Source organism: Branchiostoma floridae, chromosome 4 (assembly GCF_000003815.2).
Source record: "Branchiostoma floridae strain S238N-H82 chromosome 4, Bfl_VNyyK, whole genome shotgun sequence".
In the NCBI taxonomy this organism is placed as follows: Eukaryota; Metazoa; Chordata; class Leptocardii; order Amphioxiformes; family Branchiostomatidae; genus Branchiostoma; species Branchiostoma floridae.
The window spans coordinates 18,832,611-18,859,633 of NC_049982.1; the positions used below are offsets into that span (position 1 = coordinate 18,832,611).

Genomic DNA, 27,023 nt, shown 5'->3' on the forward strand with positions numbered 1-27,023 from the left:
CTTTGAACATGATGGTGATGTTTTGTGGTAAAAAGGTCCTTTTTAATTGTTTCTGGTTAAATGTTTTGCCTGTGTGCAGGGTTTTGTCCCCCATGTGGTGAGCACAGCTGCAGAGTGGGGAATGTCTATCTGCTTCATCCTCTTCTTCTTCACCTACATCCGCGAGTTCCAGAAGATCACGATGGAGGCTCAGATACGCCTGTTCACCGACGTCTTGTCTCTACCCTGCGACCTGGAGAGGAGCATAGGCAGTGAAGAGGTCATCCCTACATGATCAACATGTGTGCCATAACTACTGTCAATTCATTCACTTTTGCACTGGTTTTCTTTTGCAGTAGTAGAAAAATGAAATTTTTGTGGTGTTACAAATTAGGGGTTGAAACAATTCTGCAGTAGTGGTAGTATATGTTAGTAGTGGTACGTTGAAAATGCATATTCGCTCTGTCATGGATTCATGGTGGAGAGTTCATCGCAAAAATAGCACAAATAAAACCTATGTAAAAGTTTCATGATTTCCAGTAGCATGTGTTTTTATACCAATTAATGACTTACATCTTCGTATTTCAACAGATGCCATGGAATGTATATGACAGTACCTGAAATTGTTCATCTTTGAACTAGAATTATATGGCACTTGCAATATTTTCTCTTTAAAGATGTAGTAAAGGATCAAATCTTGTTTGACATTCCTGATGATACTGATGTCAAGAATGTACATAAAGTGAAATTCATTTCATCATCAGTATTATAAGTTGCAGGGCCAAAGGAATGAAACCTCTACATTGTACAATTTGTACTCAAAAGATATGATATCTCCTCAGGTTTGGAGATCAACATGGTTCCTTCTTTTGTCCCTATACAAGGCAGAAGAATGACCTAAGAACTTAGAGGACAGTTCTTAGGTTCTTTCCTTTTCTTATGATTCATCTGATGGAAGGAGAAGCTCATCATGTTTGACATGTAATTACGTATTTTACTATCCTTATATTCAAACTGATTATAAGTGCTTAAATTTGTACCTTCATTGTTTGTAGAAAGAGAATGGCAGCAATAATACATGTGGATACCACCCAGGCTATTGTTTTACCTACTGGGTACTAAGTATCAAACAGCTCTTTGACATTGCTGGTGACCTAGTGTCTCTGTTGACCACCAAGAAGTCTCATGTCTTTCTCTCTACTCTGCAAAGCAGAAAGAAATGTGTCTTCCAGCAACTATAAAAGGCCAACTACAGATTGAAAGATTAGTTTACAAATCTGACTAAAATGTTTGTACCAGTACGTGAATCTTCTACTATTTATTTTAACCAATTGATAAAAGCTGGGCTAAAACAGTTTCTAAACATTCTGTTTGGATATGCAGCTTGTTCTCTTCAGCTAGTACAAACCTGCTGTGTTACCTGAGGTATACAATGGAAACAAACAAACATTTATGAAGCAAACATGAAGCAGCTGAAAAGGCAGCATATACATGTATCATAGATATCTAAGTTCAACGAAGTCAAAAGATATTTTGGCCCAGTAAAGCAAATTGGTGGTGCACTTGTAAAATTTCTGTTTATTACATGTACATGTATGCATTGTGGAATTTGGTACTATATTTCAGGTTGCTATAATGTTAAAAAATGTCTGTAATCATTGCATAGGTCTGTGAGTTCTATTGTGCCGATGTGTAGACTTTTTGTTCCTTGAGATAGTTGATGTTTATCTATGCTTGAATCACAAAGGTTTATGTTAACATAATATTTCTAACTATTTTTGTAGCATGCTGTTAACATTATATCTGTTGTCAACAAAACTGTCCCAAAACTGTATCCTCAAATGAGCCATTGGAGCTGTTAGAATTATTACTGTGTCTAAAACAAGTATTGACATTGTGAATGGGCACTGCTAGATTAATTTTGAAAACATTTTTTGAACAGTTTGTACAGATTGACCACTTTTGCATCACACATATTAAAATGTTATAACGTCCTTGGTGCCATGGAAACGAATTGATCTTCTGATCTGGTTGTTCATAAGGTCAGAACTGTATAGCTGATATGTCAATGACTTCGTACAAATTAAGGCAAAAAAATTATTAAGATTTTGAATTTCTACTGCTTATGAATATGAATATAAAGATTAAATTGGCTGACATTGTTTGCATTTTCTTCATTCTCTCTTTCTTCCTTTCTTGTGTATGAAAAGTACAAGTGGACAATCATATACTGTAAATGCATTTAAGTTCGCGGGGATTTAATTTCGCGGTAGCGGGAAAATGGACTTTTTGCGGTGGCACCATGCAACATAGTCTCTTACTGTTATGGAAAAATGTTCGCGGTGGTTTTCAATTCGCGGTGGAGCGGCCGCCGCGAAAATCGCGAACATTAATCCACCACGAACATTTCTGCATTTACAGTAATTTACTGTGAAGAAGAATTATTAAAAAGAAATTGGTCCTTGGTAAGGTTAATTCTTAACGCAAATGAATATAGTGAAAGACTTAAAATACACATTTTATTCAAAGCACATCTCTCATAAATAACTTATTATGATAATTTAAAGGGATAACATATCCCTTTAAATTATCATAATAAGTTATCTTATGAGAGATGTTTGGATTTGAACCACAGCTTTAATAGCTTTTGAGATCTATGATTCAATCCAACACTTAAAGATGGACATCGTGCTTAGTAAGGCGTTCCATCTGCTAACGTTGAAGTAAACGTTGAAGGGAAGGGTGCAGAACTGCAGATGCAAATCAATAGCTGCAGTTATACAGATGGCCTACAGAGGTCGCTTTCTTGGCGACTCATTCATAAGAACGCATCACAACAAAGGCGTGAAATTGGTACGTGCTTCGAATAAACTGTGCATTTTAAGTCTTCCGTCATATTAATTTGCGTTGAGAATTGAAAGAGAGATATTAATATAAATTTTGCTATAAAAACAAACCTCTGCCAATATTTCAAGTAACCATACCTCAACACATTTGCATGTGGTGTATCGATGCATGATGGGTAATTCGTGACGTCAGGATCAGCTGTTTGTACTGCCTGGCAACTGGTGTAAACGAAGGGACAAAAGGTGCAGCCACGCCACCAGAGACTAAACAAACCTGCCCGCCCCAGCGAGAAGTCCAGCTTTCAGCCCGCCAAGATGTTGCAGGACAGACGACAAGACTTACATTTGACCAGTACTGGCAAGGGGCACGAGTTCCGAGGGAGTTACTACTTCCCTGACTCCACATTTAGGGTAGGTCGTCTTTAACTTCAAGTGATTTTATTACTCAGCTCATTCATTCTGCCAAGGAAGTCTTATAACCTCCTTGATTCTGTGTACTTCCTAACGAGTGGCATATCTAAGCCTGGTATGACCTGGGTGCATTATGATATAGGATTACGTGTACATAGTTACTGCATTGTTTACATGAAGCTGTATGCAGACTGGGCACTCCTATTCCTATCTAAAATAGAAAATTTCGTATGTAACCCGCCCTTCCTCGCCAACCAAAATGGTACTCCGAGTCATATGCTATTAGATCAACTCGAGTTAAGAGTCTCTGTGTGACAAGTGGCACAAAACAGTAATCTGATTATCCTATTTCCAAAATGAAGGGGAAACGTCGTCACACCCACAGGAAACAATCAAACATTCAACCTCATCTGTTTAGTCATTATAAGTAGGTAACGTTAACGGTTAGCTAATTCGGTCACGATATTATCTTGTCCAAGTCTTTATCCTCCATCTAATCGTTAACCAACGGCTTTAAAGCTACGATTAAAGATCCTTTCGTAACTTCATCCACGTTGACCAAGTTAAAGTCGTACAAGGTGAACATGTAGGGTTAAGGTAACTGTGTACTTCCCAAGCAAACCATCTGTGGACTAACCAAACACGGGGTACATATAATCTATTTATGGTGTTGATATTTCAACATTCATGGCTTTTTTGTTGTTTAAAGATAAACACACTTAAAGGTTGAATGGTCTCTGCGTTCTTCGCCATGGAGTTAGACTGGTTACTTAGTGATTTCAAAGTAGAAAAAAAAAACAGTCTTAAGTTTCAATGTTGGTTGAAAGAACCTACTAATAACGTTACACATTTGGTGCTCATGTTCACTTTTCCATTTTAGTATGGTTGTTCCTTCTGCTGAAGTTATGGTTGTAGTACATGAAATAATACATTGCTGTGAACTTAAATGTATTAAATGTTCTTGATTGTTGGCATCATACAATGTGAGCATGTAGCAATTATTATATTTTTATGGAATGGTATGAATAAGTAACGTAGATGTCATAGTATAGATGACATCCAAAAAAGTGATTCCTTAATCACATCGCTCACATTTTGTCCATGATTGGAATTTTTCCACATTGTCACTAATGAAGACTGAAATAAACATTTCAAAATAACGTTTGTTTCAGACGACAGTCCTTGACCCCCTGCCTCCCCCGTTGTCTAAGCAAGATGAGGTACACCCGTACGACAGCCTTATCAACAACTATGAAACCACCACTGGGAAAGTCCATGACTACAAGTACATGGGGGGTGTTCTGTCCAACCCCCTGCACAAAAAGTCTCCAGGACATTGGAAAGTACACTACGTAAAGGACCTTCATGAAAAGGTATGGTAGTTTCTTTTTATATATATATATCAAATTGTGGTTAACACTATAAAAGACAAAAAGAAGGAACAAAATCGACATTTGTACCTTTGCTACCTGAGTCGCAAAAGTTAGCATCAGCATACGCTGACATAAGCTAGCTCCTGTTGAAAACAATAAATGATTTTATCATAATTCTGACATTATGCATACTTCTTTTCAACTTATAGCTCCAGGTCCGTGAGGCCCTGCGCCCTGCCCTCACCATGGGCAATCAGAAGACAGAAGTTCAGGACAACTTCAACGCAAAACGGGGGCTGAGTCTGGACTCCGCATTTAATGCAGGTCCACAAAACCCAACATTGAGAGACCACCATGTGGACGGTCCCACTAAGGTATGCTGCTTCTACAATCCTACTTTGGGTGTGTTATGTTATGATAATATAGTGTATGGAAATTCCATTTTTTCATGGAAGATAAATTCCTGTATTTAAACACCTGGCCATCATAAATACAAATAAAAATTGTCCTGCTGATTACTTGATGAAAACATTTTAGCACTCCCAATTGATGTAACTTGAAAGTTTGTATTCAAACTGCAAGAAAGGAATCCTAAAACAACAGTTGCTTGGTGAGACTACATTGTTGTTTTTTCCCTCTGCCTTACAGGCAGTGATAGCGAGCACAAAGAATGACGCTCTATCTGGGCAGCCGTTCTATGCGCGTGACCAGGGCGTGCTGAGACTGAACGACATGTACATTACCACAACGCACAAAGATCACAGGCCTTTCAGCAGGTGGGCTGTCATCATAACTAATGGACTTTTCCACATCTGTAGTAGAGTTTGGAAGTTGAAAATGTTTTCTTAGAAGGATCTTGCCCTATTCTATTTGCATCAAAGGGTAAATGTGTATCAATTGGTCTTTCAAATTTTGCCCATGCATTACACAGTAGAAGATGATAAGAAAAATTGTTTTGATTTACAGAATAAGTTTGATTGATAAGCATATATTTCCTGCTGTATGTCATCCAAAAAGTTGTTGCAATTTATTGTACAAGAACAAGTTTTTAAAAGGCATCATTCACACTGAATGTCACCTAGCTACCTTCTACAGGAGTGCATCACAACAAACACCTGACACTACTGTAAACAAAACAGTTATTTACTGTAAACAGCATTAGCCAATCAGGGATGAGTTTACTTGGGACCTGATCATAACGATAGCTGCAGACGCTCTTATCAAAGGATGATCAGCTCCTATATAATAACCCCGGTGTGTGGAAAGAAAACCAATTCACATTGCTTTATACAGATACATGGACTGGTCTTAACTTTTAACTCTTTTCCCCAATTTAGGCATGAGATGGAGGGGTATCCAAGAAAGGACATCCCGACTTATTGGCAGTGTGAGGATTATCCAAAAGCTTGGGGACATGGACTTAAACACAAGTAGGTCAAACAGCCTCATCAAATTTATAGCATTCAAGTGTGTATCTGTAATGCTACTCCATAATATGTTATTCCAAGATATCTGAATTCTATACAAGTACAATGTAAGTGTGACACATACCTTTTTATACATTTCTGGCATTAAAAGTTTAACTAACACTTCTTCTGTATCTCCCCATGCACAGCCCTCTTCCAAAAGACGCCTCTAGAATCTCCAGAGAAACCCCCATGAGAGACATCACCTGGTTTCCCACGGCAACCAGGATTCCCAGACTCCCTAAGAAGCTGTCACCTGTACCTCACAGGTGAGGCTGTTTACAAATATCATAATAATCAATATCATACTTTGATAACCAGTATTAAAACAACGGTTCTGGAGATGGGCAGATATTCTTCTGAATCATTTCTGTTTCATAAGACACCACATATTGCCAGGCTAGGCTACAGTAACATTTGCAGAAATGGGTAAGGGGTGAGAGACAAACTGGGTGCAAAAGTTTGGTATGTTGTTGCTGAAATGAAGGATTTCTTGCCACATTGAATACATGACTTTTGAACCATTTTGTTATCTGTTTCTTCCTAGAAGGTCATTAGGATACATTGTCCCTCTGTTCATTGAACAGTTAATTTTGAACAATGTGAGATTTTCAAAAAGTAAGAAACTGGTGTATTTTTGTTGACTCGTATTAAAGTTTCCCGTCTTCCCCTTCTTGTAGTGGCCTGAAGACCCTGTACAGCCAGTCTTACATCGAACCATCCGATGTTAAGAGCAAGGATATCTTCTCCTGCCCTGTGGACACTCCATGGGTCATACCAGGTCAGTACAGACACCACATCATGCACTCTTTACTTTACCTGCAATACCTCGCACCTTGTCAACAGTATGAACCAGTACTCAAACATTGTGTTTCTTACATTATTTTATTTTGCTAATTTTTGTTTTCATTGCACAACTGTATAGAGCACATATTAGCACAAACATTGGCTTTTGAATTCCTACTCCAATCCAGAAAAGTCCAAAGACAGTTTCACATTATGGTATTTGATAACATAGCTGAAAAAAGCATTTGACACATGATAGTCTCAGACAGTTGTAGTAATTGACTGATTTTATTGCACATTTCTTTCAGATCCTGGTCCACTTGAAGCATTTGCAGTACCGAGCATGTACAAGACAGAATACATGACATATGCAAGCGGCAAGCCTATCTCTGTTTAGATAATGAAATATCTTACTTTGTCTAATTCTGCTGTGTCATAAGCTGACTGTTTAACAACATATTTCTAACAGTACAAACTTGATATTGCTTTTTTAAAAGTATTTATGTTACGGACAGAGGGTCAGTGCTTGTATATAGCGTTACTGGAACATTTAAAGATGCATTTTAGTGACATTCACCTGACGTAGGTTATTGCTTAAAATGAATTACATTTTAGTCCGCAAATCCAGAATCAAGATTGATATGTCTAATTTTGAAGTACAAAGACTGCAGGTATACCCCAAATGGTGGAACATGTGGTGATATAATGATATGACATGTTTTAACAATTGTTTATTATATCATATTTCATACACAATGTAATCAAATGTTGTAACGAAGCCACTTCCAGAATAGGTACTAAAGTATAGAGTGTCAAACTACCAGTACTTTTAAGGTACACAGTAATGGATATTCTTCAATGTGACTAATTTTTGGTGTCAGTTTTTCACAACAATCATTACTCACACAAAAACAGTTTTTATGGTATGAAAAAAAAAGCTTTGACAATTTGCTAACATCCTCTGCCAAGCTGTATGCTGTAGTTTAGGAACTGTGCAATAATGGAAGTGAAATATTATTATGTCTGACAAAAACTGAGTGTATGAGATGTGTTTGATACTCCCACAACATGTAACTAAAAGGTTTACAAAATAATAAACTAAGGCTTTTCAACAAAAGATGTCTGAATCTTTATTTTGGGCAGACATAGCCTTGTTAAACTGATCATAATTATCTATCTTGTGCCTGCTGCCATTTCTAGCCTAGAGTGCTATAAGGTTCAGGACTTGCCAAATTGTTTTGTTTGTTGCAAACCAACTCTTCTTGATACCTCTTGCCTAAGATAATGTAGTGACTTTTTCACCATGTAGACAGAATATAGACTCCTAAAGAGAGGGAAAATGAACTCCTTGCCAATTCCTGCAGAATCTTTATACAATTATAAAACTGTGATCTTGTCATAGATCTCGATTTTCTCAGTCTTCTGCAACTCTTCTGACAGGATCTTCTCAGTGTTCTGCAAATTCTTCTCTCCCAAACTGTGACAAACAGAGAGTAACATTACCAGAAAACCATGACTACATTAAAAAGTTGTAGAAGAGTGTTATGGTAAAAATACTGTAGCTTATACTGCAGCATTACTTTTAACATCCTAAAGAGCATACAAATGGCATATTCAGCACCAGGGACATGTACTATTTGTTTACTGTAAAACTGGAAATCTTCACGTTGCTTTTATTTGACTCCCGAAATCATGACATAATAAAAATGTGTTTTTGAGCTACAGTATGATTTTAAATGTGAAGTGAAATCAATGCAAAAACCGCATTTCCGTTGACTTCCTACTGTAAAATCTTCAATGCAAATACTGTGCCACAGATAGCATGTTCAGCACCAAGGACAGATACTCGATGTATAAATTTGACCTTTTATTGATACAAAAGTTCATATTGATAACAGCCATATTGATTCGTTATGAAGGCTATACATCCAGGTAAACAATATCCAAATACAACCAAATCTCTACAACTGAATATAGACGGAAAATTACTTCCGGACGTTTCTAGTTACACCCATCACTCATCGGAATGAACTGGCAGGACAATTCAATACATATACATCTAGCTAGAAAATCCGTCAAGTCAATTTCACCTCCAACACGAAGAAAAATATAAATTCATGACATCATAGCCTGTGTTCATAAAATCTCTCGCTGGCTGGGCCCCCTATTTGGTGGCAATTGTAGGGCTCGTCGCTAGGAGCGCTATTTTAATCAGGCTGATATGAACTGTGCACGTCTTTACCTTATATCAAATTGACTGCACATCTTTGGAGAAAAAAAATGCACGTAGCTAAACAGAACCGTTATCTAAACTTATGTTCTAAATTTCATGTACAAAGAAATATTGGCGTATGAAATACCTTTTCAAGTTCTCAGCATCCTCCAGTGTGTTGGGCAGCGGGACGCCCAGTGTCTCAGGCAGAGCCAAGATGGCGACTCCATTCAGGAAGCTCAGGACGCCGAAGGTGAGGAGAGGGAGGGGAGCCCAGTACTTCCCCAACAGAGCCACAAAGGGGGCGAGGATCCCGCCAGCTCGGCCTATCATGGAGACTGTGCCGATCCCCATGTTTCTGTAAAAGAAAACAGAAAGTGAATATACCACTTTAGGTGACAAAAGAAATGTTCATTTACTTGACTTGAAAGATCATCTGTGTTGGTAACATTACAAGTAATCATTGAACTTGTTTAACTGTAATATCCAGCACAAAAATTGTACGTGTCCAAATTTCGACTGAACAGCACCAGTCTTTGTCATTCCCTCAACTAACCCGATGAAGAATAGTTATTACTACAACGTAAAATTCGTAATGGTATATGTCAAATCGTCCGTGAGAAATTTTGATCTATGAATACGATTAATATATTAAAAGAATGAATATCCTGCGTTTTTAGCACTGTCCAACCAGACTTCTATCGACGCCACATCACTCAAATTAAAAACAGTCTCAAGCTTTTGTTACAAAAGTGTACGGACCTGACAACAGTTGGGAAGACTTCTGCTGAGTACACCGGGAAGACTGCATACGTAACACTGACACAAAGTTTGCCCACCATCGCTAACCCGGTAGATACTCGCCATAGATCTAAGGAAGAATAGGTAGAGTAGAATGGCAACATTTTCGAGAAAATGCAAGATGTTTCCCTCCCAGTAATTCGCCAACCTGTAATTGTTCACATTTGCTGAAACAGATCTAGATAATATTTCGGTCGTTTTTGTTTATATGGTACAGCTAATAGTTTGTTCACATTTGCTGGCACAGCTAATATGCTGATTTCATCGACAGCAAAAGCATATGTTTTCCCATTATGCCACATAACGTTACTAATTTTATCTAGCACATACAGCACACAATCAAAGCTAAAGACATTTTCAGGTAGGATCTTTTTCTCCGTATCTATCTCCGTAACTTCTGATGCCTGTAGCTTATATTCCTGGCCATGACTTGGAATTACCAAAAGAAAAGTAGGCCACAATACCTTTTGGTACAGCAGATGTGGCTGCACAGCTTACTCCTGCGACGATGAAGGCTGCAATAACAGGAGGCTTCCTCCCCCATCTGTTCATAGTGGACCATGCCACCACAACAGCCACAATCTCCACGGATGAACAGATGATGAAATTCATGTAAGGGTCACCAGGAAGGTCTGGTGAACCGAGTGAAAGGCCGAAGTATACAGCTATCATAACAAACCTGAAAAGGTCATAGAGTCTAATAAACAATACTTTTCACAACACCCCACGTTACCACTTGGACACTGGAAGATGACAGTAAACGAGATTGTCGTATTTGGTTTAACGATGTTACTGGATATTCATTCAATAAGACATGTTGCCAAACAAACGATCGCGTTGAAATAATCAAAATTGGTGATTTCTAAATAGATGTCCTTGCATTGGGTAGCCTGGGTACCATCTGGTTACTACTGGACCTGTCCTGACTGACAAAAACGACAACAACTTGTTTTAGAAATCGGATGGTACCCAGGCTTTGAGTTGGGATGGCGATATTGACATATTTGATTTGGTTTATAACCAGCATTTCAATAGAGAGAATTCGGGAAAGGGTTTAATGGAACTGATAACATGGAGTACGGCAACGAAACGTACAACAGACACAGGGAAACAAGAATGTGAATTTGTTCTCACCAAGTGAAGCCAACCACAAGCGTATTTTTCCTGATGTTTGGCGTGCGCACCAGATCCAGCAGATTGTGATCTCTTCTTCCATTTTTGTCGTTTCCATTTTCCTGATTGGAAATGAATTCATGACGTGATCCAGGCAGTAACTGAACAAAGCCAACAAACTGTAGGCTTGGGATAACCTCTTGAATGGATTAGGCTGTGCCGCTGAAATGATGCTTTTCTCATGAAATATGATAATCACAGATTTATCATTTAAAATCTTACCTCACAATGACAAGATGATTTAACATTATACCAAGTACGACTAGGAGCTACTTGGAAGCCGAACACAATGATTCAAAAGTTCGTCATTTTGTTCAAATACCCTGTCTCCTGCCCGTGATCAATGATGTATGCAATAGAGCTACCAGGCTGAATAAAGGTTCTAGAACTATGTGGCTCCAGATGTCGTACTGAGGGATGACTGTGGTGCGATGGATGTCGGTTAGCTGAGGAATGAGTCCACTGTACGATTCCTGCCCGTGACCAATGCTGTCATTTCCAATGGAAGGAGAGGGTGATTTAGCTGGATATTCAGGTAAAATTTATGAGTGTGCTCACCTGGATCAGGCTGCAGTCCATTTCATGGTACAGTTTGTCCGGAAGGTCAGCTTGGTTCATTTTGGCCGCACGTTTGATCACTCTTTTGGCCTGTTTCATCCGCCCGGTAACAATTAACCACCGCGGAGACTCCGGTAACAACCTGACGGCAAGTTAAAGTCAGTATGAGATTCAAACACAATCAACTTCCTCCTCGTTAGAAATACCATATCCTTTCCAACATGTTACTTATCTATATTTACTCTTAATCATTTTGTTTTTGACATAACACTACCTCCAATTGTTCGTCAATTACATTTTTCTTTTCCAATCCTCCATTTAACACTCCTGGTTGTTTCTTTTTTTGTTTCTTTTTTTGTGTGATACACTTGCCAAAACCACCTTGCCCACGTATCCACAAGATCACGTGTCTGCAACATTCGTGAGTTTATTTTCTGAAGTGATCGGTCATTATTGATCCTGAAGAAGGTGACGGTGTTTGTTGGAAATTTGATACCGTTGTGTTGGAAGAATGTACAAATGAGCTTTCATGATAAGATGTATTTGTAGTTCTTTAAAATAGAAAATAAAGTTCTTTACCACCAGTAAGTCAGGCAGAGTAGAAATGGCGCTGAAATTGCCAGTTGTAGTTTTCGCCAGTTCCTGATGACGTAAGCAAAGGCACCCAGTCCGACATACCCTAGGACCAGGAACAGGTACATGCACATCCCAAACATCGTGTGTTTGGAATGGTCCAAAAGTTCCATACCTGCACGTGGAATGCAACAAAAGCCGATCTCGTTGATAGTACCTGACAGATGAAAATGCAGTGTCCTTTGGACACCGAAGTATCAAGCTTGAGAGGTGAAACGACGTCAATAATCATTGTCGTCTTTCAGATACCCTCACAAGACTTACGACCACCGTCTATAGATAAGAAAAAATCTAGTCGTATTGAACTGCATTGGGCTTCGAACTCGGCCGAAGATATTACAGTTTGTAACAAAGATTTCCCTGCTTAACTGATCAAATCAGTAGATATTTTAATTCAATCCCACCTTCCACCGTTTCAAGTCCTAGCCAATACATACATGAAGGTGAGAATGCTTAAGTCAAGAACAAACGAAAAAAAATTTAAATTTGTATATTCAAAGCACCTTCGTAGATGAGCAAACCTATCCGTTTAGGAAGACCTACCTAGTACAAAGGCTGTGTAGTAGATGGACACGTTGACTGCTCCCAGCACAAATTTCAGAATGACAAAGACAATATAGTTGGGCGAGAAAGCTGACGCCACACTGAACGTGAACAGGAGGAAGATACACCATAGAAGGGTTGGGCGTCTGCCGTACCTATGAAGATGATGAGAGTTGCTTTTTATTGTCATTGACATCATCATTCTCCATATGAAGGTTTAGGCCAGTGTGTCTCTACAAGTTTTCATATTTGAAAATATTGCAGATATTAGAAAAGGTTCCATCTGAAGAATATCCATAGCCTGTCTCATTGAAAAAATCTAATAATAGATGTACATGTAGGTAACGTTAAGTGTGTCTCTGCAAGTTTTCATTTTGCAAATATTGCAGATATTATAAAAGTTTCAATCTGAAGAATATCCATAGTCTATTGTCTCATTAAAATAATCTAATAATTGAACATATTTGAAGGAGCAAATGTAAACTGTAATGCTCCCCATTCATGCGTGTCTTTATCTATTGTCAAGCGCTGCTTAGATCATCACAGATTTCCGTATTCATGAACAACATCAATCGACCCTACAGTCCCACCTGTCCGACAGAGCTCCTGACGTGATGGCGCCGAAGCTGAAGCCCAGCATGTGAACCGACTGAGCAAATTCTCTCAACCAGGCACGGTCACACACCAGGTCAAACTGCAGAGGGTAGAAAGAGTGACACTGGTGATAACTATATCTGGTTATCTTCGCAAGCTCAGAAGAGAACTTATAAAAAGTTTTCCGTCTATTTCACAGACATGTAATAGTATACACACCGTCAGGGTAGTGAGCTCATCGTCATGATAGGTCAAGTGAGGTCAGAAGGATTAGCACCAGGGTAGGGGACTGGTGACTTGTCTGCTCAGCCATCGGAAAACGTTAACGTTAACGTGACATCATTTGGCATTTTGTTAATCATCGTGCAGTTAACTTCGAAGTTAAAAACTATTGTGCTTTGTGTTGAGGTGCCATCGGATATAGAAAGAAAGGGTGCGCGCATCAAAGAAATCTTTGTGCCTACTGTTATTTTCTCTCATGTTTGCCGTTGTTATCCTGCGTGTGTGTTGATCAAACATTTACCGTAAGGGGCTGCAACTAGTTGTAAGTCCATCTCAGTCCGCCCTTATTAATCCTCCCCGGGTGTCCCGAGACATGTGTGCTCAGCTGCACCACATGCCGGGCAGTGACGAGTTATTTTTGTTTCCAGTAATTGTTGCTACTTATATTATACATTGTGTTATACATTAACTCCGTACTGAATAAGGTTTCTGCTGACACGACAATCAGCTAACTTCACTCAGGGCCGGAGGCTAAACATACTTGTTTTCAGCTGAGCAAATGGTGCTTGTATGGGCGAAGTCTGTACTTTCAGGTTATCGACCTCCCTGTAACTATGACTACGTGCCTAAAATAGTGAAACACAGCAATTTATATTTGGCGTACAGACAATCGAAGAGCTTGATCGAATATGGCATCTCACCTCATCACCTCACCAGCCCGGCCGTAGCCCCGCTGGCCGTAGGGGCAGCAATACATGACATCAGTAGTATAAAAGTGTTGGTGAAATTATACTCACTTGCGTGACGATGCTTGTTCCGTAATGACTGCGGTCGTACACCCAGCCGTCTGTACAGTGTTGGACTTGGAGGGTTCTGTTGTCCGTATCCACCCTTAAACCATCAGTGAAGTTGTACTGTAGACATCTACTGTATCTCCACTCCCCACCAGAGTCCATCTCCAGTGGAATACTGCCGTTCAGGCTGTCCTGACGGTATGGCGAGGACAGCAGGGGGAAATCGTCGAGGGCTGAGGTCGAGGTATTTATAGCAGGCAGTCGGCAATGGTGCTCTGGTAGGGCGCCGAGAAAAGCCATAGAAAGACAATGCATGGCATGGGGGAGAGCTAAAACAGCTAAACAGATCGCAGCAGTTTTCTGAAAACGGCCAAATTCACCAACTTCGCGTATAATCCTTCGGTAGCTGTTCTCCATTACGACGACCTCCGGGTTTCTGCGTGATTTAGATATTGCATGAGCAGAGGGAGTTAATGAATGAGGTCATGCAAATACATCCCAAGAGGTGAAGAAAATAGGGCGATTTCTTTTATAGAATGAGAAAGAGTCGTACAAGTGTCGTATACTGTTTTCCGATTTGGGAAATATATCGAGTTCGACCAATGTTGTGCGTGAAGTCAGATATATTGCTGTGAGCCTGTGGGGCCCAAGCGGAGTAATACATGTCATAGAAAGTTCAGAATTGTGAAAAGATGCAATGTTTGTTTTATGCCCCCTGAGGACATGAAATGAGACAATTATGATAACAAAAGACGAACCCACCCAGCAAATACCATGGCAATGGTCACATATTATATATATTATTCATTATAGATAAGTGACCGGTATACAAGATACTTAAACTACTCACATTTAAAGACCGTAGATCCCAAATCCTATGTAGATTCAGTCTATTAATTTTCAATATACTGACCAGCCGCCGAGCTAGATATGCATTAGTTCCGATCAGCGGTATATCTAGGACACCATCTAGCTAGCGGGGTTATGTGGTTACCCACCGCGGGATATCGAGCCCCCCCCCTCCACTTAGTAACTAATCGGTTGCCATAGCAACGAGCGAATTCGGCCAATTTGGTGTACCAGATTTAATCTCCAAACAGATCCTACAATGGCATAAGACAGTACCAACTGGCAAACTGGCCAAGGAGTGTAGTAAGCCAAGAGATGTCCATTTGCCCCAGTAGCAAAACACACCACTAAGCGGCTTCACTCCCCTGCCAGCTTTTGATACTATCTTATGCTACCGAAGGGTCTGCTTGGAGATTATATCAGATTCAGTCTGCCCACAGTGGGGCGCTATGCAAGTCTCATTAATAGTTAAATATTTCCTAAACAGTGCGCAATTTTCCTTCAAATAGTTTAGTTTTATAAGCACAATATTTTGCCTTTATTAGGTGGGATAATGGCCCAGCACTAGTAAAGCGCACACACAAATTGGGTAACGGTAAGATTTGCATCGCGACTAGCAAAGTATCGGAAACGAACACACACAGGAAAACACTACAGTGACGACTCGGAAACAAAATTCGATTTCAGCAAACGTAGAGCGCATCTAACTACCTGAAATTTGATAATCAATGTGTGCAGTACACATTTCGTGGACAAGCCAGCAAACGATCGGGGTAGTTTCAATACCACCTGCCGGTGATAGTACTAGTGACTTACACTCTAGTCTAGAAGCAGGAACGGTAAAAGAGAGAGAGAGAGACGGACAAACAGCGGATCTGAGTCCAGAAACGACAGGAAGAGCTTGTCCCCTAGTTCTCTGATGAATGTTAATGAAACAAGAGTACAAAATGCTGACTGTATGTTAACATAAAAACTCTGCTATTCCCTACATGATAGAACTGCTGAACAAATACGAATGAACACTCTGGTATGTAGACATATATATCAAATTCCACCCAAACTATATCTGAATGTACAGTTCTCAGTATGGATGACTTGTAACCTATGTGCCATGTTTTTGTAAATATTGATGTCAATGTTATATCGTCCGTTCAGATTTCTAGCCTAATTGATGTGGCTATGCTATGTAAGTGTAAGAAAGGCAAAAATCAGCGATTTGTTGTATTTTCTCTGCTACACCTCATGTATCTGGAAACTGTAAGCACAGGGTTGACAGGTGCCGTCGAAGTGTCAAAAACACAATGTAAGTGCCACGTCTGTATGTAAAATAACTTCTTTTGATATCCAAGTCATCGTGTTCACACCGAGATGCTTATTTCCTTGACGGGCTTTGAAGGTAGATAGAACAATGCGGTTCACCGCCCCGTCATTGTCTTTGATGACCTTTGATGAGTAAAAAAACAACAACAAAGATACTGTCACCAATGTAACAAACACCTTTAGCAGGCAGGTTAGAGGGTTTCCCCTGCTGTTTGGACCAGACGACTGTCTGGTAAGTAAGTGCAATGAGCTCTGAAATAAAGTTAACTGGCGGCTCACTTACTGAGTCAGTAGAGGACAGCAGTCAAGAGAAGCGTTGGTCCTGACTGTGAGCTGTGAGCGAGTCGCCGGTGTTCTGTGTACGGAAAATGCCTTGTGTGACTGTCGGTGTGGTCAGTTTCCTCTAGTGTCAAACTCTTGTAGCGGAATTCCCAAAGACCTGAGAACTAACATCTTTACCCCACTCATAAGCAGGGATTTGACAATTCTTTTGTAACCACACAACCTTCTAAGTTTTACAGTAATTCTTCAGTAAGTTGTGTGTAATGTTACGTATGTAAATACCATCATGATTCTGTTGTTTCACGTCGGCGAAGTGGTATACTGAATAAAGATTTCAAACAAGGACTTGTTGTGAACAGCAAAACACTCAAAATGCCCCCGTCTTGACTGACACAGGGTAGGTCAGGTCCTGTGGTAGTTCAACTTCTAAATGTTGAACTTTCCCGATCACAACGTACTTTCTGTCAACTAAATCTTCTCCTACACTCTGTACTGGTACGCTTTGAACCAAGGATAAAAGCTCCTTGTTTGAACTGAGTGTGAGAAATCCTTGTTCCTACTCCCCAAGCAGGGGTTGGTGGGGAAAATCGTGACCTTTTTCTTATACTAGTATGTCGAAGAATGCGGCATATAAGGATGAGGTCACGATTTCCCCCACCAACCTCTGCTTGGAGAGCACTTGTTCCCAGAACCAAATAACAAACTTAAAGACAAGATCAATGGACTCCACTGTCGACGTCACTGTAGCCTAGCCTGATTTAATCGCGCTTCACAGGCCCGTCGTAATTGCCGCGCCGCGGGTAGGAGGCTACAAGCTCCGGATGGCGGAGTTTGCGTTACACAGACTAACTGTAGCCGTACTCGAAAGTAGACTTGATAACACTTTCCGTTACTGAACATGAAGAAATGTGGATAATTTCCAATTCCATCCAATTTTTGTAGTGAAAATAGGACGTGAGGTTGGAAGCTGTTTGCTTAGTCAAACGGCGGGCAAACGACTTCACTTTTTCTTAGATTTAGATAATCTCCAAGCAGATTCCTCCGGTGGCATAAAACAGTAACATAAGCTGGGGAAGGACTTCAGCCGGCAGAGGGGTAAAATTGGCCACCGCAAATCACTCTCGCCAAGAATGTTATATTTTCGGCAGCGCGCGCGCGCGCGCGCGTGTGTGTGTGTGTGTGTGTGTGTGTGTACAGTGCTGGAGTGTTCTGTTCTCCCAAGAGCATCATATTATATCATATAAAAACGGCCTGAACACCACTTCAACGTCCGGGTACGTGCGGTCCTTGTTCGTGACCTCATGTGGGGGTCTTTAGCTTTCGGTCCAATATTTCGACCTCGTTTTAAATCATATTTTTGGTTATTGCTACCAACTTAAGTTGTCGACTGGGTAAACGGCATTTCAGGCTTCAAATGCGAATTGATGGTACATTTTATGCCGATCATATTTATATTTCAGCCATACCATAGGTATGGTGAAATATATTGTATTCGTAATGTTTCTTTCTTTCTCCTGTCAAATCTTCAAATCGATTCAACTCCGTCGTTCCTGGACCGAATTACTTGAAATTTGGCACAAGGGTATAGTGGGTCAATACCCAGGTGATTTTTTCTCATTTTTTTTCATATCCTCCTTTAAAATGATTTTATTCATGTTTTTTGCAACTTTTATGTACATTTTGCCCCCCTGTTCCCTGGTATTACAGCCGAATGACCTAAAATTTGGTACAGAGGTGCCTTGATCATATGTCCACAAAATTCCAAAACAATTTTGGCATACAGTGCAGCAAAATGCTTAATTTTGGCATTTTTTGCCCCAGAAATGACATTTTTTGGCTCCTATACCCCCATTTTACAACCAAATGACCTGAAATTTGGTATAGGAGTGCCGTCTACATATGCGCACATGAATTCATTTACACCTTTGGCATACGGTACAACAAAATGCTTAATTTTGGAATTTTTTGGCCATTGTTTGACCAAAAACGTACGCTTTTGGCTACTGTTCCCTGGTCTTGTAACCAAATGACCTACATTTTGGTAAATAGGTGCACTAGATATTTATTCAAATGAACCATGTATAATTTCTGGCATAAATCACTTCAAAATGATATATTTGGGGACTTTTTTGGTAATTCTCCACTGGCCAGAGGGTCAACGACCTCAAGGTCGTTGACCTCTCCCACCTGAAGACAGCATGTGCACATGTCTATATATACTAGTAACTTGATTAAAGAGGCAACCAATCACGTAGCCTGAGTCAACATCCCGAAGGGGATTGGCAGCCAATCAGTGAGCCCGGTGTTATCTGGATGAGCCCATTCTGGCACAGAGGGTGTACATATTTTTTAAATTCATCTTTGGACTGTTGATTATATAATGTCTCTCAATGGGAGTATTTTTGAACTGGACTATTTTGCAAATTTACATGGGGTGTACTGGAAGAGTCCATTCTTGCATGGAGGGGGGTATTTTTTAAAAATTGTTTATGGACTTTGGTGATTTGATATGCCAAAGTGTTTCAGTGTGGTTATTTTTTGACTGGTCAACTTTGCAATTTTACATAGGTTGTGCTGGAAGAGTCGATCCTTACATGGGGGGATTTTTAAAATCCATTTTTGGGACTTTGGTGATTACGTCCAAGTCCAATTTTAGCGGATGTATTATTGGACTGCACCACTTTACATAGGGGCATCGCAAGAAGAGTCCATTCTTGCATGGGGATGTTTTCAAATTTGGTTTTAGAAAGGTGATAATTCAATATTCCATTTTTAGTGGAAGTGTTTTTGGACTGGTCTATTTTACCTTTTCATGCCTTTTTTGCTTAGTTCAATCCTTGGTTCAACCTTGACCATGTTTTCAGTGAGAGTATTTCTGGACTGGTCTATTGTGCAAATTCACATGGGGTGCACTGGAAGAGTCCATTCTTGCACTAGAAATGTTGTAAGATTCATTTTTGGGTGTCATTAAGTGTCATTAGTGGAAGTGACTTTTAAACAAAAGTGTTCGATTTTTGCACATGGGTGACTTTGGAATAGTCTGTTGTTGCATGGGGAGGGAGATGGCTGAAATATGCTGCGTTTGCTCTCAAGCAAATGTCGGCCTTTCTAGTTTATATCCCCATTTTGCTAATCTAGACCTGCTCTCGCGCATCACATACTTGGTGGGATGTGCGCCTTCATCTCCGTTTTCAACAATAAAGAGGAATGGACATAAGATCAGAGAGGCTTGGGATTTTATTACTATCCGCTATGTGTACAAGCCAAAGCCACTGTGACATCAATTCAGCTTCAAAGGGTCGAGTGATTAACACTTGTACAATTTCGTTTTATCTAAACAGATCTCGATAAGCTGTATTATTCAGTTTGAACAATATCATTCATGTACTTTACACAAAGGTTTTCCTAGCCTATCAGTGATAAAGGTTAGACATGATGAACTCCATTCAAAATTGTTTTGAACAAATTCTAAACGTTTTGTGAGAAGGAAAGTTAAAGAATCATCAAGACGACACCCAGACGCAATGCGAAAATGAACGGTGCTCTACTAGATGCACAATTACATAAATGACGCAGGATGTACATGTATCTGATTGTCGGATATGACAGAACTTATGGTTGTCTGACTGTGTGCTCGCTCATATGTGATGCTATCCAGGCGAAGAGGTACAAATGTAAACGTGTTACGTTGGGTCCCTAAATCGTTGTGACCCTGTCAACTATCACAGCCATTTTTGGGGTTTCTTCTGATTTTCCCACCGGCGTCGTCTCTATTGGCTTGTCCTTCGTGCTGTAGGATAGGGACAAAAGTACATGCGGAATTATCAGTCATCAGGCTTTTGCGTCCACGTGTTCTCAAAAAAATTTAGCTTTAATCGTGCTGGTCGTATAAATTTTAATTCTAACTAGTAATTTTAATTACTAAGGGGTGATATAAATGGGGGGGGGGGGGCATGGTCGCTCTAGAGCCAAGAAGAGCGTTTGTGTAGACCTTGGATACAGTCTGGCATCCAGGCTAATCGAAGTCAGCCTTTATTTGGGTATCATGCCGAAATAGATATATATATATACATCAGGTCGTGAGTGTATTACAACGGGCTAGGCGAAGAAAGTACACACATTTTGATATTCTTACAAAAAGTCAGCAGATTTGTTTTGAGGGGGTTCATCTGCCACTTACTGTTTAACATGCATACAAATTTGATGTATTTAGTTCGTGCGAAGTCTAAGTGGCGTGGAATATAGCCTGGAAGCACAAGTGGTCATGTAAAGCCGATGACTTTACAAGACAAGGTCATACACGGTAGTAGAATACTAGACAGTACTAGAGTACTAGAGACGGCACCTTTTCAAGTTCTCAGCATCCTCCAGTGTGTTTGGCAGCGGGACGCCCAGTGTCTCAGGCAGAGCCAAGATGGCGACTCCATTCAGGAAGCTCAGGACGCCGAAGGTGAGGAGAGGAAGGGGAGCCCAGTACTTCCCCAACAGAGCCACAAACGGGGCGAGGATCCCGCCAGCTCGGGCCAGCATGGAGACTGTGCCGATCCCCATGTTCCTGGAAGAACCGTTGCGTATGCTTACTCCGTTATTTGACATATTACATCATATAATTGCATTGTTACTCAGCAGACTTTCTACACTATTATTGCTCCACTAAGAAAAGGTTCTTGTTAGAGGAACATCATTTTTGTGCTGCCATTTTGAACGGCCAAGAGAAGTACCAATTTACCAGGTAAGATTGCCACGTGTGTATGCTAGTCCAAGTGATACACCTTTACTAGTGATAGGAAATGTTTGTTCCAGTGTTTTTTTACATTTTTTAAACAACATATCTGTTGATTAATTCATGGGTGCCTACCTTACAACAGTTGGGAAGACTTCAGCCGAGTACACCGGGAGGATAGAGTACGTCACGCTCACACCAAACCTACCGACTATGGCCAGGCCGGTGGATACTTGCCACAAATCTGAGAAAGGAAAATGTGTTTTAGATCAAAAGGAAAAATCGTTATTTTCATTCAGTTTGAACCTTGTGACATTTTCGTCTTAATTATTATTTGTTTGTAACGTCGTCTCAGTCGGCCCCAAATCTCAACGATCAATATACGAAACTCTTGATGTGATAAAGTAATAAATCAATTTTGATGCTTATTTATTTATTGATCTTTAGGGTAGTCCCTTCAGTTAACGTAGTAACTGATTTCCAAGGGAGCCCTAGGATACTCTTTGTAAAAGACAAAAGGAACTCGTTCTTTTAATACGCAACAATAGTAAAAATACCTTTCGGTACAGCTGCTGTTGCTCCGCAACTTACACCTGCTAAAATGAGGGATGCTATTATGGGAGGCTTCCTCCCCCACCTGTCCATAGTGGACCACGCCAACAAGATGGAGATTATTTCCGAGCACGAGCCTAGGATGAAGTTCAAGTAGGGATCGCCAGGCAGCTCAGGAGCACCGAGGGACAGGCCGAAGTATATGGCATTGATAGCGAACCTACAAGAATGGAACGTACTACGTATAATAGATTCTTAGAACATTAACATTATGTATATATGAGGCATTAAAGTCTGTGTAATACATTAACTAGTATCATACATGATATCCTCGTACGTTTATAAAGTGTTTTTTTTTAATTGTTAACATACATTGAATACATGCTTTCCATTGGCGCAGTACTAATCATAACTTGAATCCTCCATGTTGGCGGGTAATTGGACTAAGCAATAGCATCTTAGTGTTTTACAGATGTACTCAGTAATCCAACATGGCGTAGACGACGTCAAATGAAAAGCCTGTGTAGTCGGGAGGTGGGGAGGGGTTAATGTAAGTCTGACTGACCAGGTAAACGCTGTTATGAGGGTGTTCTTCCTCATAGTTGGCGTGCGCACAAGGTCCAGAATGCTGTACAGTCGCCGTCCGGTTATCTCGGTGGATTGGGTATTCTGTAAATGTTCACGATATGTTTTTATCAGTTTTTCCATGACAAACTAAGTCCACCATGCGCATGTAGTACAGTATCATCATTTCTGAGTATCGCACCTCTCTATAAGAAGTGTTAAATTCAGTATTTTCTACAACCCCGACAATACATTTTTGAACCCAAGATACGTCCTTGTCTGTCCACAAAGATGGCCATACTCTAAAGTTATTTTGCCAGGTCATCGGATGATAAAGTAACCTAACGTTATGGATTTGATGCCGTCACCTGGTCTGAGGTGATGTTCCCGTTGATGAGGTCATACACCTTGTCCGGGATAACAACACCGTTCATTCTGGCAGCACGTTTGATTGTCGTCTTCGTTTCCTCAACCTTCCCGCTCGCCATCAGCCATCTGGGCGACTCTGGGGCTAACCTGGAAATTTTACAAGTTACATCACGCGTTCTGTCTTAACTCATGAATACCACTACATGTACATAAATCAAACAAATATGCAAATGACCAACGAATCAATGTGACATTGCTGTTGTAGCCTTGTGTCATTTGGGTACAACAGATTATCAGCTAATGTAGTTCGTGCAAATGAGGATCTTATTTGCATAATCGTCGAGGAAACTTCAAGACAGTCAGTTTACACCATTTGGCGAGGGTATATGTATGAGGTTCTTTCCTACTAATTGATGTAACGTTGATTGCCCATACATTAAGCTTTATTGAAAAATGATAATAATTACACACATTGTGAGATTTACATGTATAGCTTCAAAACTACATATCCGACTACAGCAGATACATAGCTATAAAACTTTACAAATTGTGCGTTGTTACATTTACAATTTTGCAAGATTGCCTTTACGAAAGCAAGCTCACCGGAACAATTGACGTACTTACCAGTAGTAGCTGAGAAAAACTACAAAGGGAGCGGAAATCGCCAGCTGAAGCTTCCACCAGTCCCTGATGACGTAGGCCGCGACGCCTAACCCGATGTACCCCAGTACCAGGAAAAGTGCCATAGACAAGCCGAACATCGTGCGCCTTGATTGGTCCAAAATCTCCGTGCCTGTTTGAAAAGACCGGTCCAATATTCAGTAGTCTAAACGCTCTTCACCTATGGTTACTTGTTTACAGCAAAATATGAATGTGAAACAGTAAGCATGTGCCGGGAACTCCTCTGCTAGCATTTGTCAGTACTTTCTTTAGCAGGCTATGCACAACAGATCCCTTACCGAGTCGCTAAAACTTCAACTACTACTAGCTTCAGGTCTCATGGATATTATGTACTATTCAACACCCCATTGTACTTGCATCGTCTGCTTTTGTCAGATAATTCTAGTACTAGTGACGGACGCTGAATTCGAACATGACTGGTGGATGCCACAAGTCCGGAAGTAATACCCGAATCGTATCCAGTTGTAAGGATTGAATTGGCCTTGAATATAGTTCCTGAATATAGTATCTGTCCTTCTATCAATCTATAAAACGTTTGAACATACTCAATTGAAACACACGTGTTCAGTTCGTGATGCGTAAAAGCTATAAAAGAAAGTACCCAACACAAATGCAGAAAAGTAGATCCCGACGTTCAGGACCCCCAGGAAGAATCTCGTGAAGACGAAGGTGACGTAGTTAGGAGAGAAGGCGGAGGCCACTCCGAAGATGAGCTGGAGGAGAATGCACCACAGGAGGGTCGGGCGGCGCCCGAACCTGTTAAAATGAAAACTGTACGCGTTAACAAATGACACGTCTAATCTTCATGGTAGAAGTAGAAATTGATGAGACTGTTACTATGTTGGGTATAACACGACAGCTATAGCAAGTATACTGTGTAGTGCGACTGTGGTAGCGTTGCGAATCCAAATACTAGTATCCAACCAACAAATCATAACCAATCAGCGGGCGACGTTATAAAATAGTAATTTTGGCTGACTACACTTTTGTTTTCTGATTGCCTCTGAGTTAAGTCCATCGATTTCGTGGCAAAGCTAGTAACACCGTAAGATCACTGGGTGGATGATGAAACACGTACCTGTCTGAGAGAACACCTGAGACAATCCCGCCGAAACTGAAGCCCAGCATGAAGATGGCGTGAGCTATCTCCCTCATCCACGCTCGGTCACAGACAAGGTCAAACTGGAGACAAGGAAAGAGGTACCAGTTAGCACTCCTAGCGGCCCTGCCGACAGCTACACCCCCATCACTAGTCTGCGGAGCTCGAGTGAGTCAATATGAAATCATAATAGCATATGCATCCTCGCCGGAGCCAGCGAGAGATTGTTTAAACACAGACTAAACAATCCATGGTGTTTGGATTGTCTTTGGAGGTCACACCCATGACAGGGCCTGACGGGTAACAAACACATGACACCTCCTTGGAAATAGTGTACTCAGGTACGTGGTGAGTGCATTGCTTTAAAAAATTATTTTGGGGGGCAAAAGGAAACAGATCACAGAGTCATTCATTTTCAGACAAAATAGACTTTGTTATCGGATTTTTGAAATACAATAGTAATTTACATAACTCAGTTGGGACAAGAACCCCAACCCTGGTGTTACTGAGGACATTTCAGTTCACGATTGAGTGCCCCGTCTCACCTTAATATATGTATATATGGAAAAGTAGCACATAATTTGCTACCACCCTTTCTCCTTTTATTAAACATTGCTGTGGTTGTACCTTTACACAGTACAGCTGTCGCTATGAGGCTTTTGCTGCTGCGGACGCTAAAATATGTAAAGAACAAGTATTTACCTTATGCAAATATTTGGCGACAAAACGTTAATTTGTCGCCTGTGGAGAAACAAAGGATTTTGGAGAACTCCTGGGGGAGAGCAGCTGAAACCAAGGAACTCCTTCCTGAAACAAAGCGATTTCAGCCAGGGTCGGGGGTATGCGTAATGTGTTTTGTCATCGGGAACATATAACAGAGGCCTAAAAATTCAATGTCGATATGAGCTTCAGAGGTCCAATATAGGTATTCAGTACAGTGGCTTTTGCTGCTGCCGATGCAAGAAAAAATGTATTAGTATTTACTTATAGTTGGGGGTTATGTGTTTTGTCAGAATATTGAGGAGAATATTGGTAACATCAAGGAGCTTTTAAAAGCTCCTTGGTAACATATATAGAGGCCTAAGAATTCAAAATGATTTGCTTACTTCTGCAACGATGCTTGTTCCGTAATGACTTCGGTCGTACACCCAGCCGTCTGTACAGTGTTGGAGGGTTCTGTTGTCCGTAGCAGCGCTCAAAGCATTGGTCAAGTTGAACTGCTCACACCTACTATATTTCCACTCCCCATTTGCGTCCAGTTCTAGGGGAGCGCTGCCGTTCATACGCCTCAGATACGCAGCCCAAAAAGTGGAATTTTCATCGGGGAGGAGAACATCGTTCAGCCGACAGTGATGTTCGGGCACGGCGGCGAGGAACGCCATCGCCAGCGAGTGGAAACCCATCGGAGTCGCGATCACTGCCATACAAAAAGCCGTGATTTTCTGGAAACGGCCAAATTCGCCTATGTAGTCCTTAAGAATTGTCTCGTAATCCATGGCGCTGCCTCTTGCCCATTCGAGGCCAAAGGAAGACTGTTAAACCTAGCCGTTGTCTTTCTTGGCAAAGAATCACCGTATCTTCGTTTGACCAAGGAGGTTAAAGAATCCCTTGGTTTGACCAAAGAGGTTATAGTGGGTTAGGCAAACAGGACAATGGGTTCAAGGAGGGACGGGAAAGCCTGTTGAAATATTGAAATTTTCCCGCTCCAAATCATTGCAAACCGCAAAGACAGTTTTTTCCGAACTTCCGAACACCTGTCGTGTACGTCCTAAGGTATCAGATCCCGTCATAGAAATGTACCACGATCGATATCTGGGTTTTTGATAAACAGCTGGTCAAAACACCGCTTACACTGCACTTTGCACCCTGTGGTCACTTCTTTTCGCCTTAGCCAGTTGGTCATGCATATCAATTATCAATTCATAACATATGGTGACGCAATATAATGTCCCCCGAGCATTGCTCGAGCGAAGCGACATCTGGCGCACAATGGACATTTTACAGACGCGGTACCTTTAGTCCTTGCATGCTATTAAAGAAAGTTCACTTGAGTGTTGGGAAGTTACTGACGATTTACTTAAATCTATCAGCGGACCAGTAAAGAACAAACTATCGACAACGTACGGGGTGACAAATTACACACACTATAGATTTTAGCCAATTTCTACAATTCTTAAGCTTTTTTCAAAGAAA

At 40.7% G+C, this 27,023-nt stretch overlaps 3 protein-coding genes across 5 annotated transcripts in view; 2 read left to right on the forward strand and 1 right to left on the reverse strand.

The window, feature by feature from the left end:
- LOC118413604 (DNA damage-regulated autophagy modulator protein 2-like) overlaps window positions 1-2,147 on the forward strand; it is a 5,295-nt gene extending 3,148 nt beyond the window's left edge. Inside the window, exon 8 of the mRNA XM_035817130.1 lies at window positions 50-2,147. Coding sequence (XP_035673023.1) covers window positions 50-274 — 225 coding nt within the window. The 3' untranslated portion in view covers window positions 275-2,147. The remainder of the gene's footprint in view (window positions 1-49) is intronic.
- Window positions 2,148-3,011: 864 nt separating this feature from the next.
- LOC118414070 lies at window positions 3,012-7,978 on the forward strand. Its single transcript, XM_035817834.1, has 8 exons — window positions 3,012-3,236; window positions 4,409-4,609; window positions 4,819-4,983; window positions 5,258-5,385; window positions 5,947-6,039; window positions 6,225-6,344; window positions 6,756-6,856; window positions 7,170-7,978. Exons 1-8 carry the CDS (start codon window positions 3,141-3,143, stop codon window positions 7,256-7,258), a joined length of 993 nt encoding a protein of 330 aa, XP_035673727.1. The 5' UTR covers window positions 3,012-3,140; the 3' UTR covers window positions 7,259-7,978.
- On the reverse strand, window positions 7,355-26,929 carry LOC118414042 (organic cation transporter protein-like). Of its 3 annotated transcripts, none has more exons than XM_035817789.1 (10): window positions 25,937-26,929; window positions 24,810-24,913; window positions 24,333-24,487; window positions 23,675-23,843; window positions 23,050-23,197; window positions 22,683-22,786; window positions 22,123-22,337; window positions 21,701-21,809; window positions 9,222-9,431; window positions 7,355-8,338 (listed from the first exon to the last, which is right to left on the reverse strand). In XM_035817789.1, the coding sequence occupies exons 1-10, from the start codon at window positions 26,324-26,326 to the stop codon at window positions 8,239-8,241; spliced, it is 1,704 nt and encodes a 567-aa protein (XP_035673682.1). In that variant the 5' UTR covers window positions 26,327-26,929; the 3' UTR covers window positions 7,355-8,238. The 3 variants fall into 3 exon arrangements, with proteins under 3 accessions (XP_035673682.1, XP_035673681.1, XP_035673683.1); XM_035817788.1 differs by lacking the exons at window positions 21,701-21,809; window positions 22,123-22,337; window positions 22,683-22,786; ... (3 more) ...; window positions 24,810-24,913; window positions 25,937-26,929 and adding exons at window positions 9,836-9,944; window positions 10,339-10,553; window positions 11,009-11,109; ... (3 more) ...; window positions 13,372-13,475; window positions 14,395-14,874; XM_035817790.1 differs by lacking the exons at window positions 7,355-8,338; window positions 9,222-9,431 and adding exons at window positions 20,127-20,632; window positions 21,188-21,397 and having other exon boundaries at window positions 25,937-26,923.
- Between the last annotated feature and the right edge of the window lie 94 nt (window positions 26,930-27,023).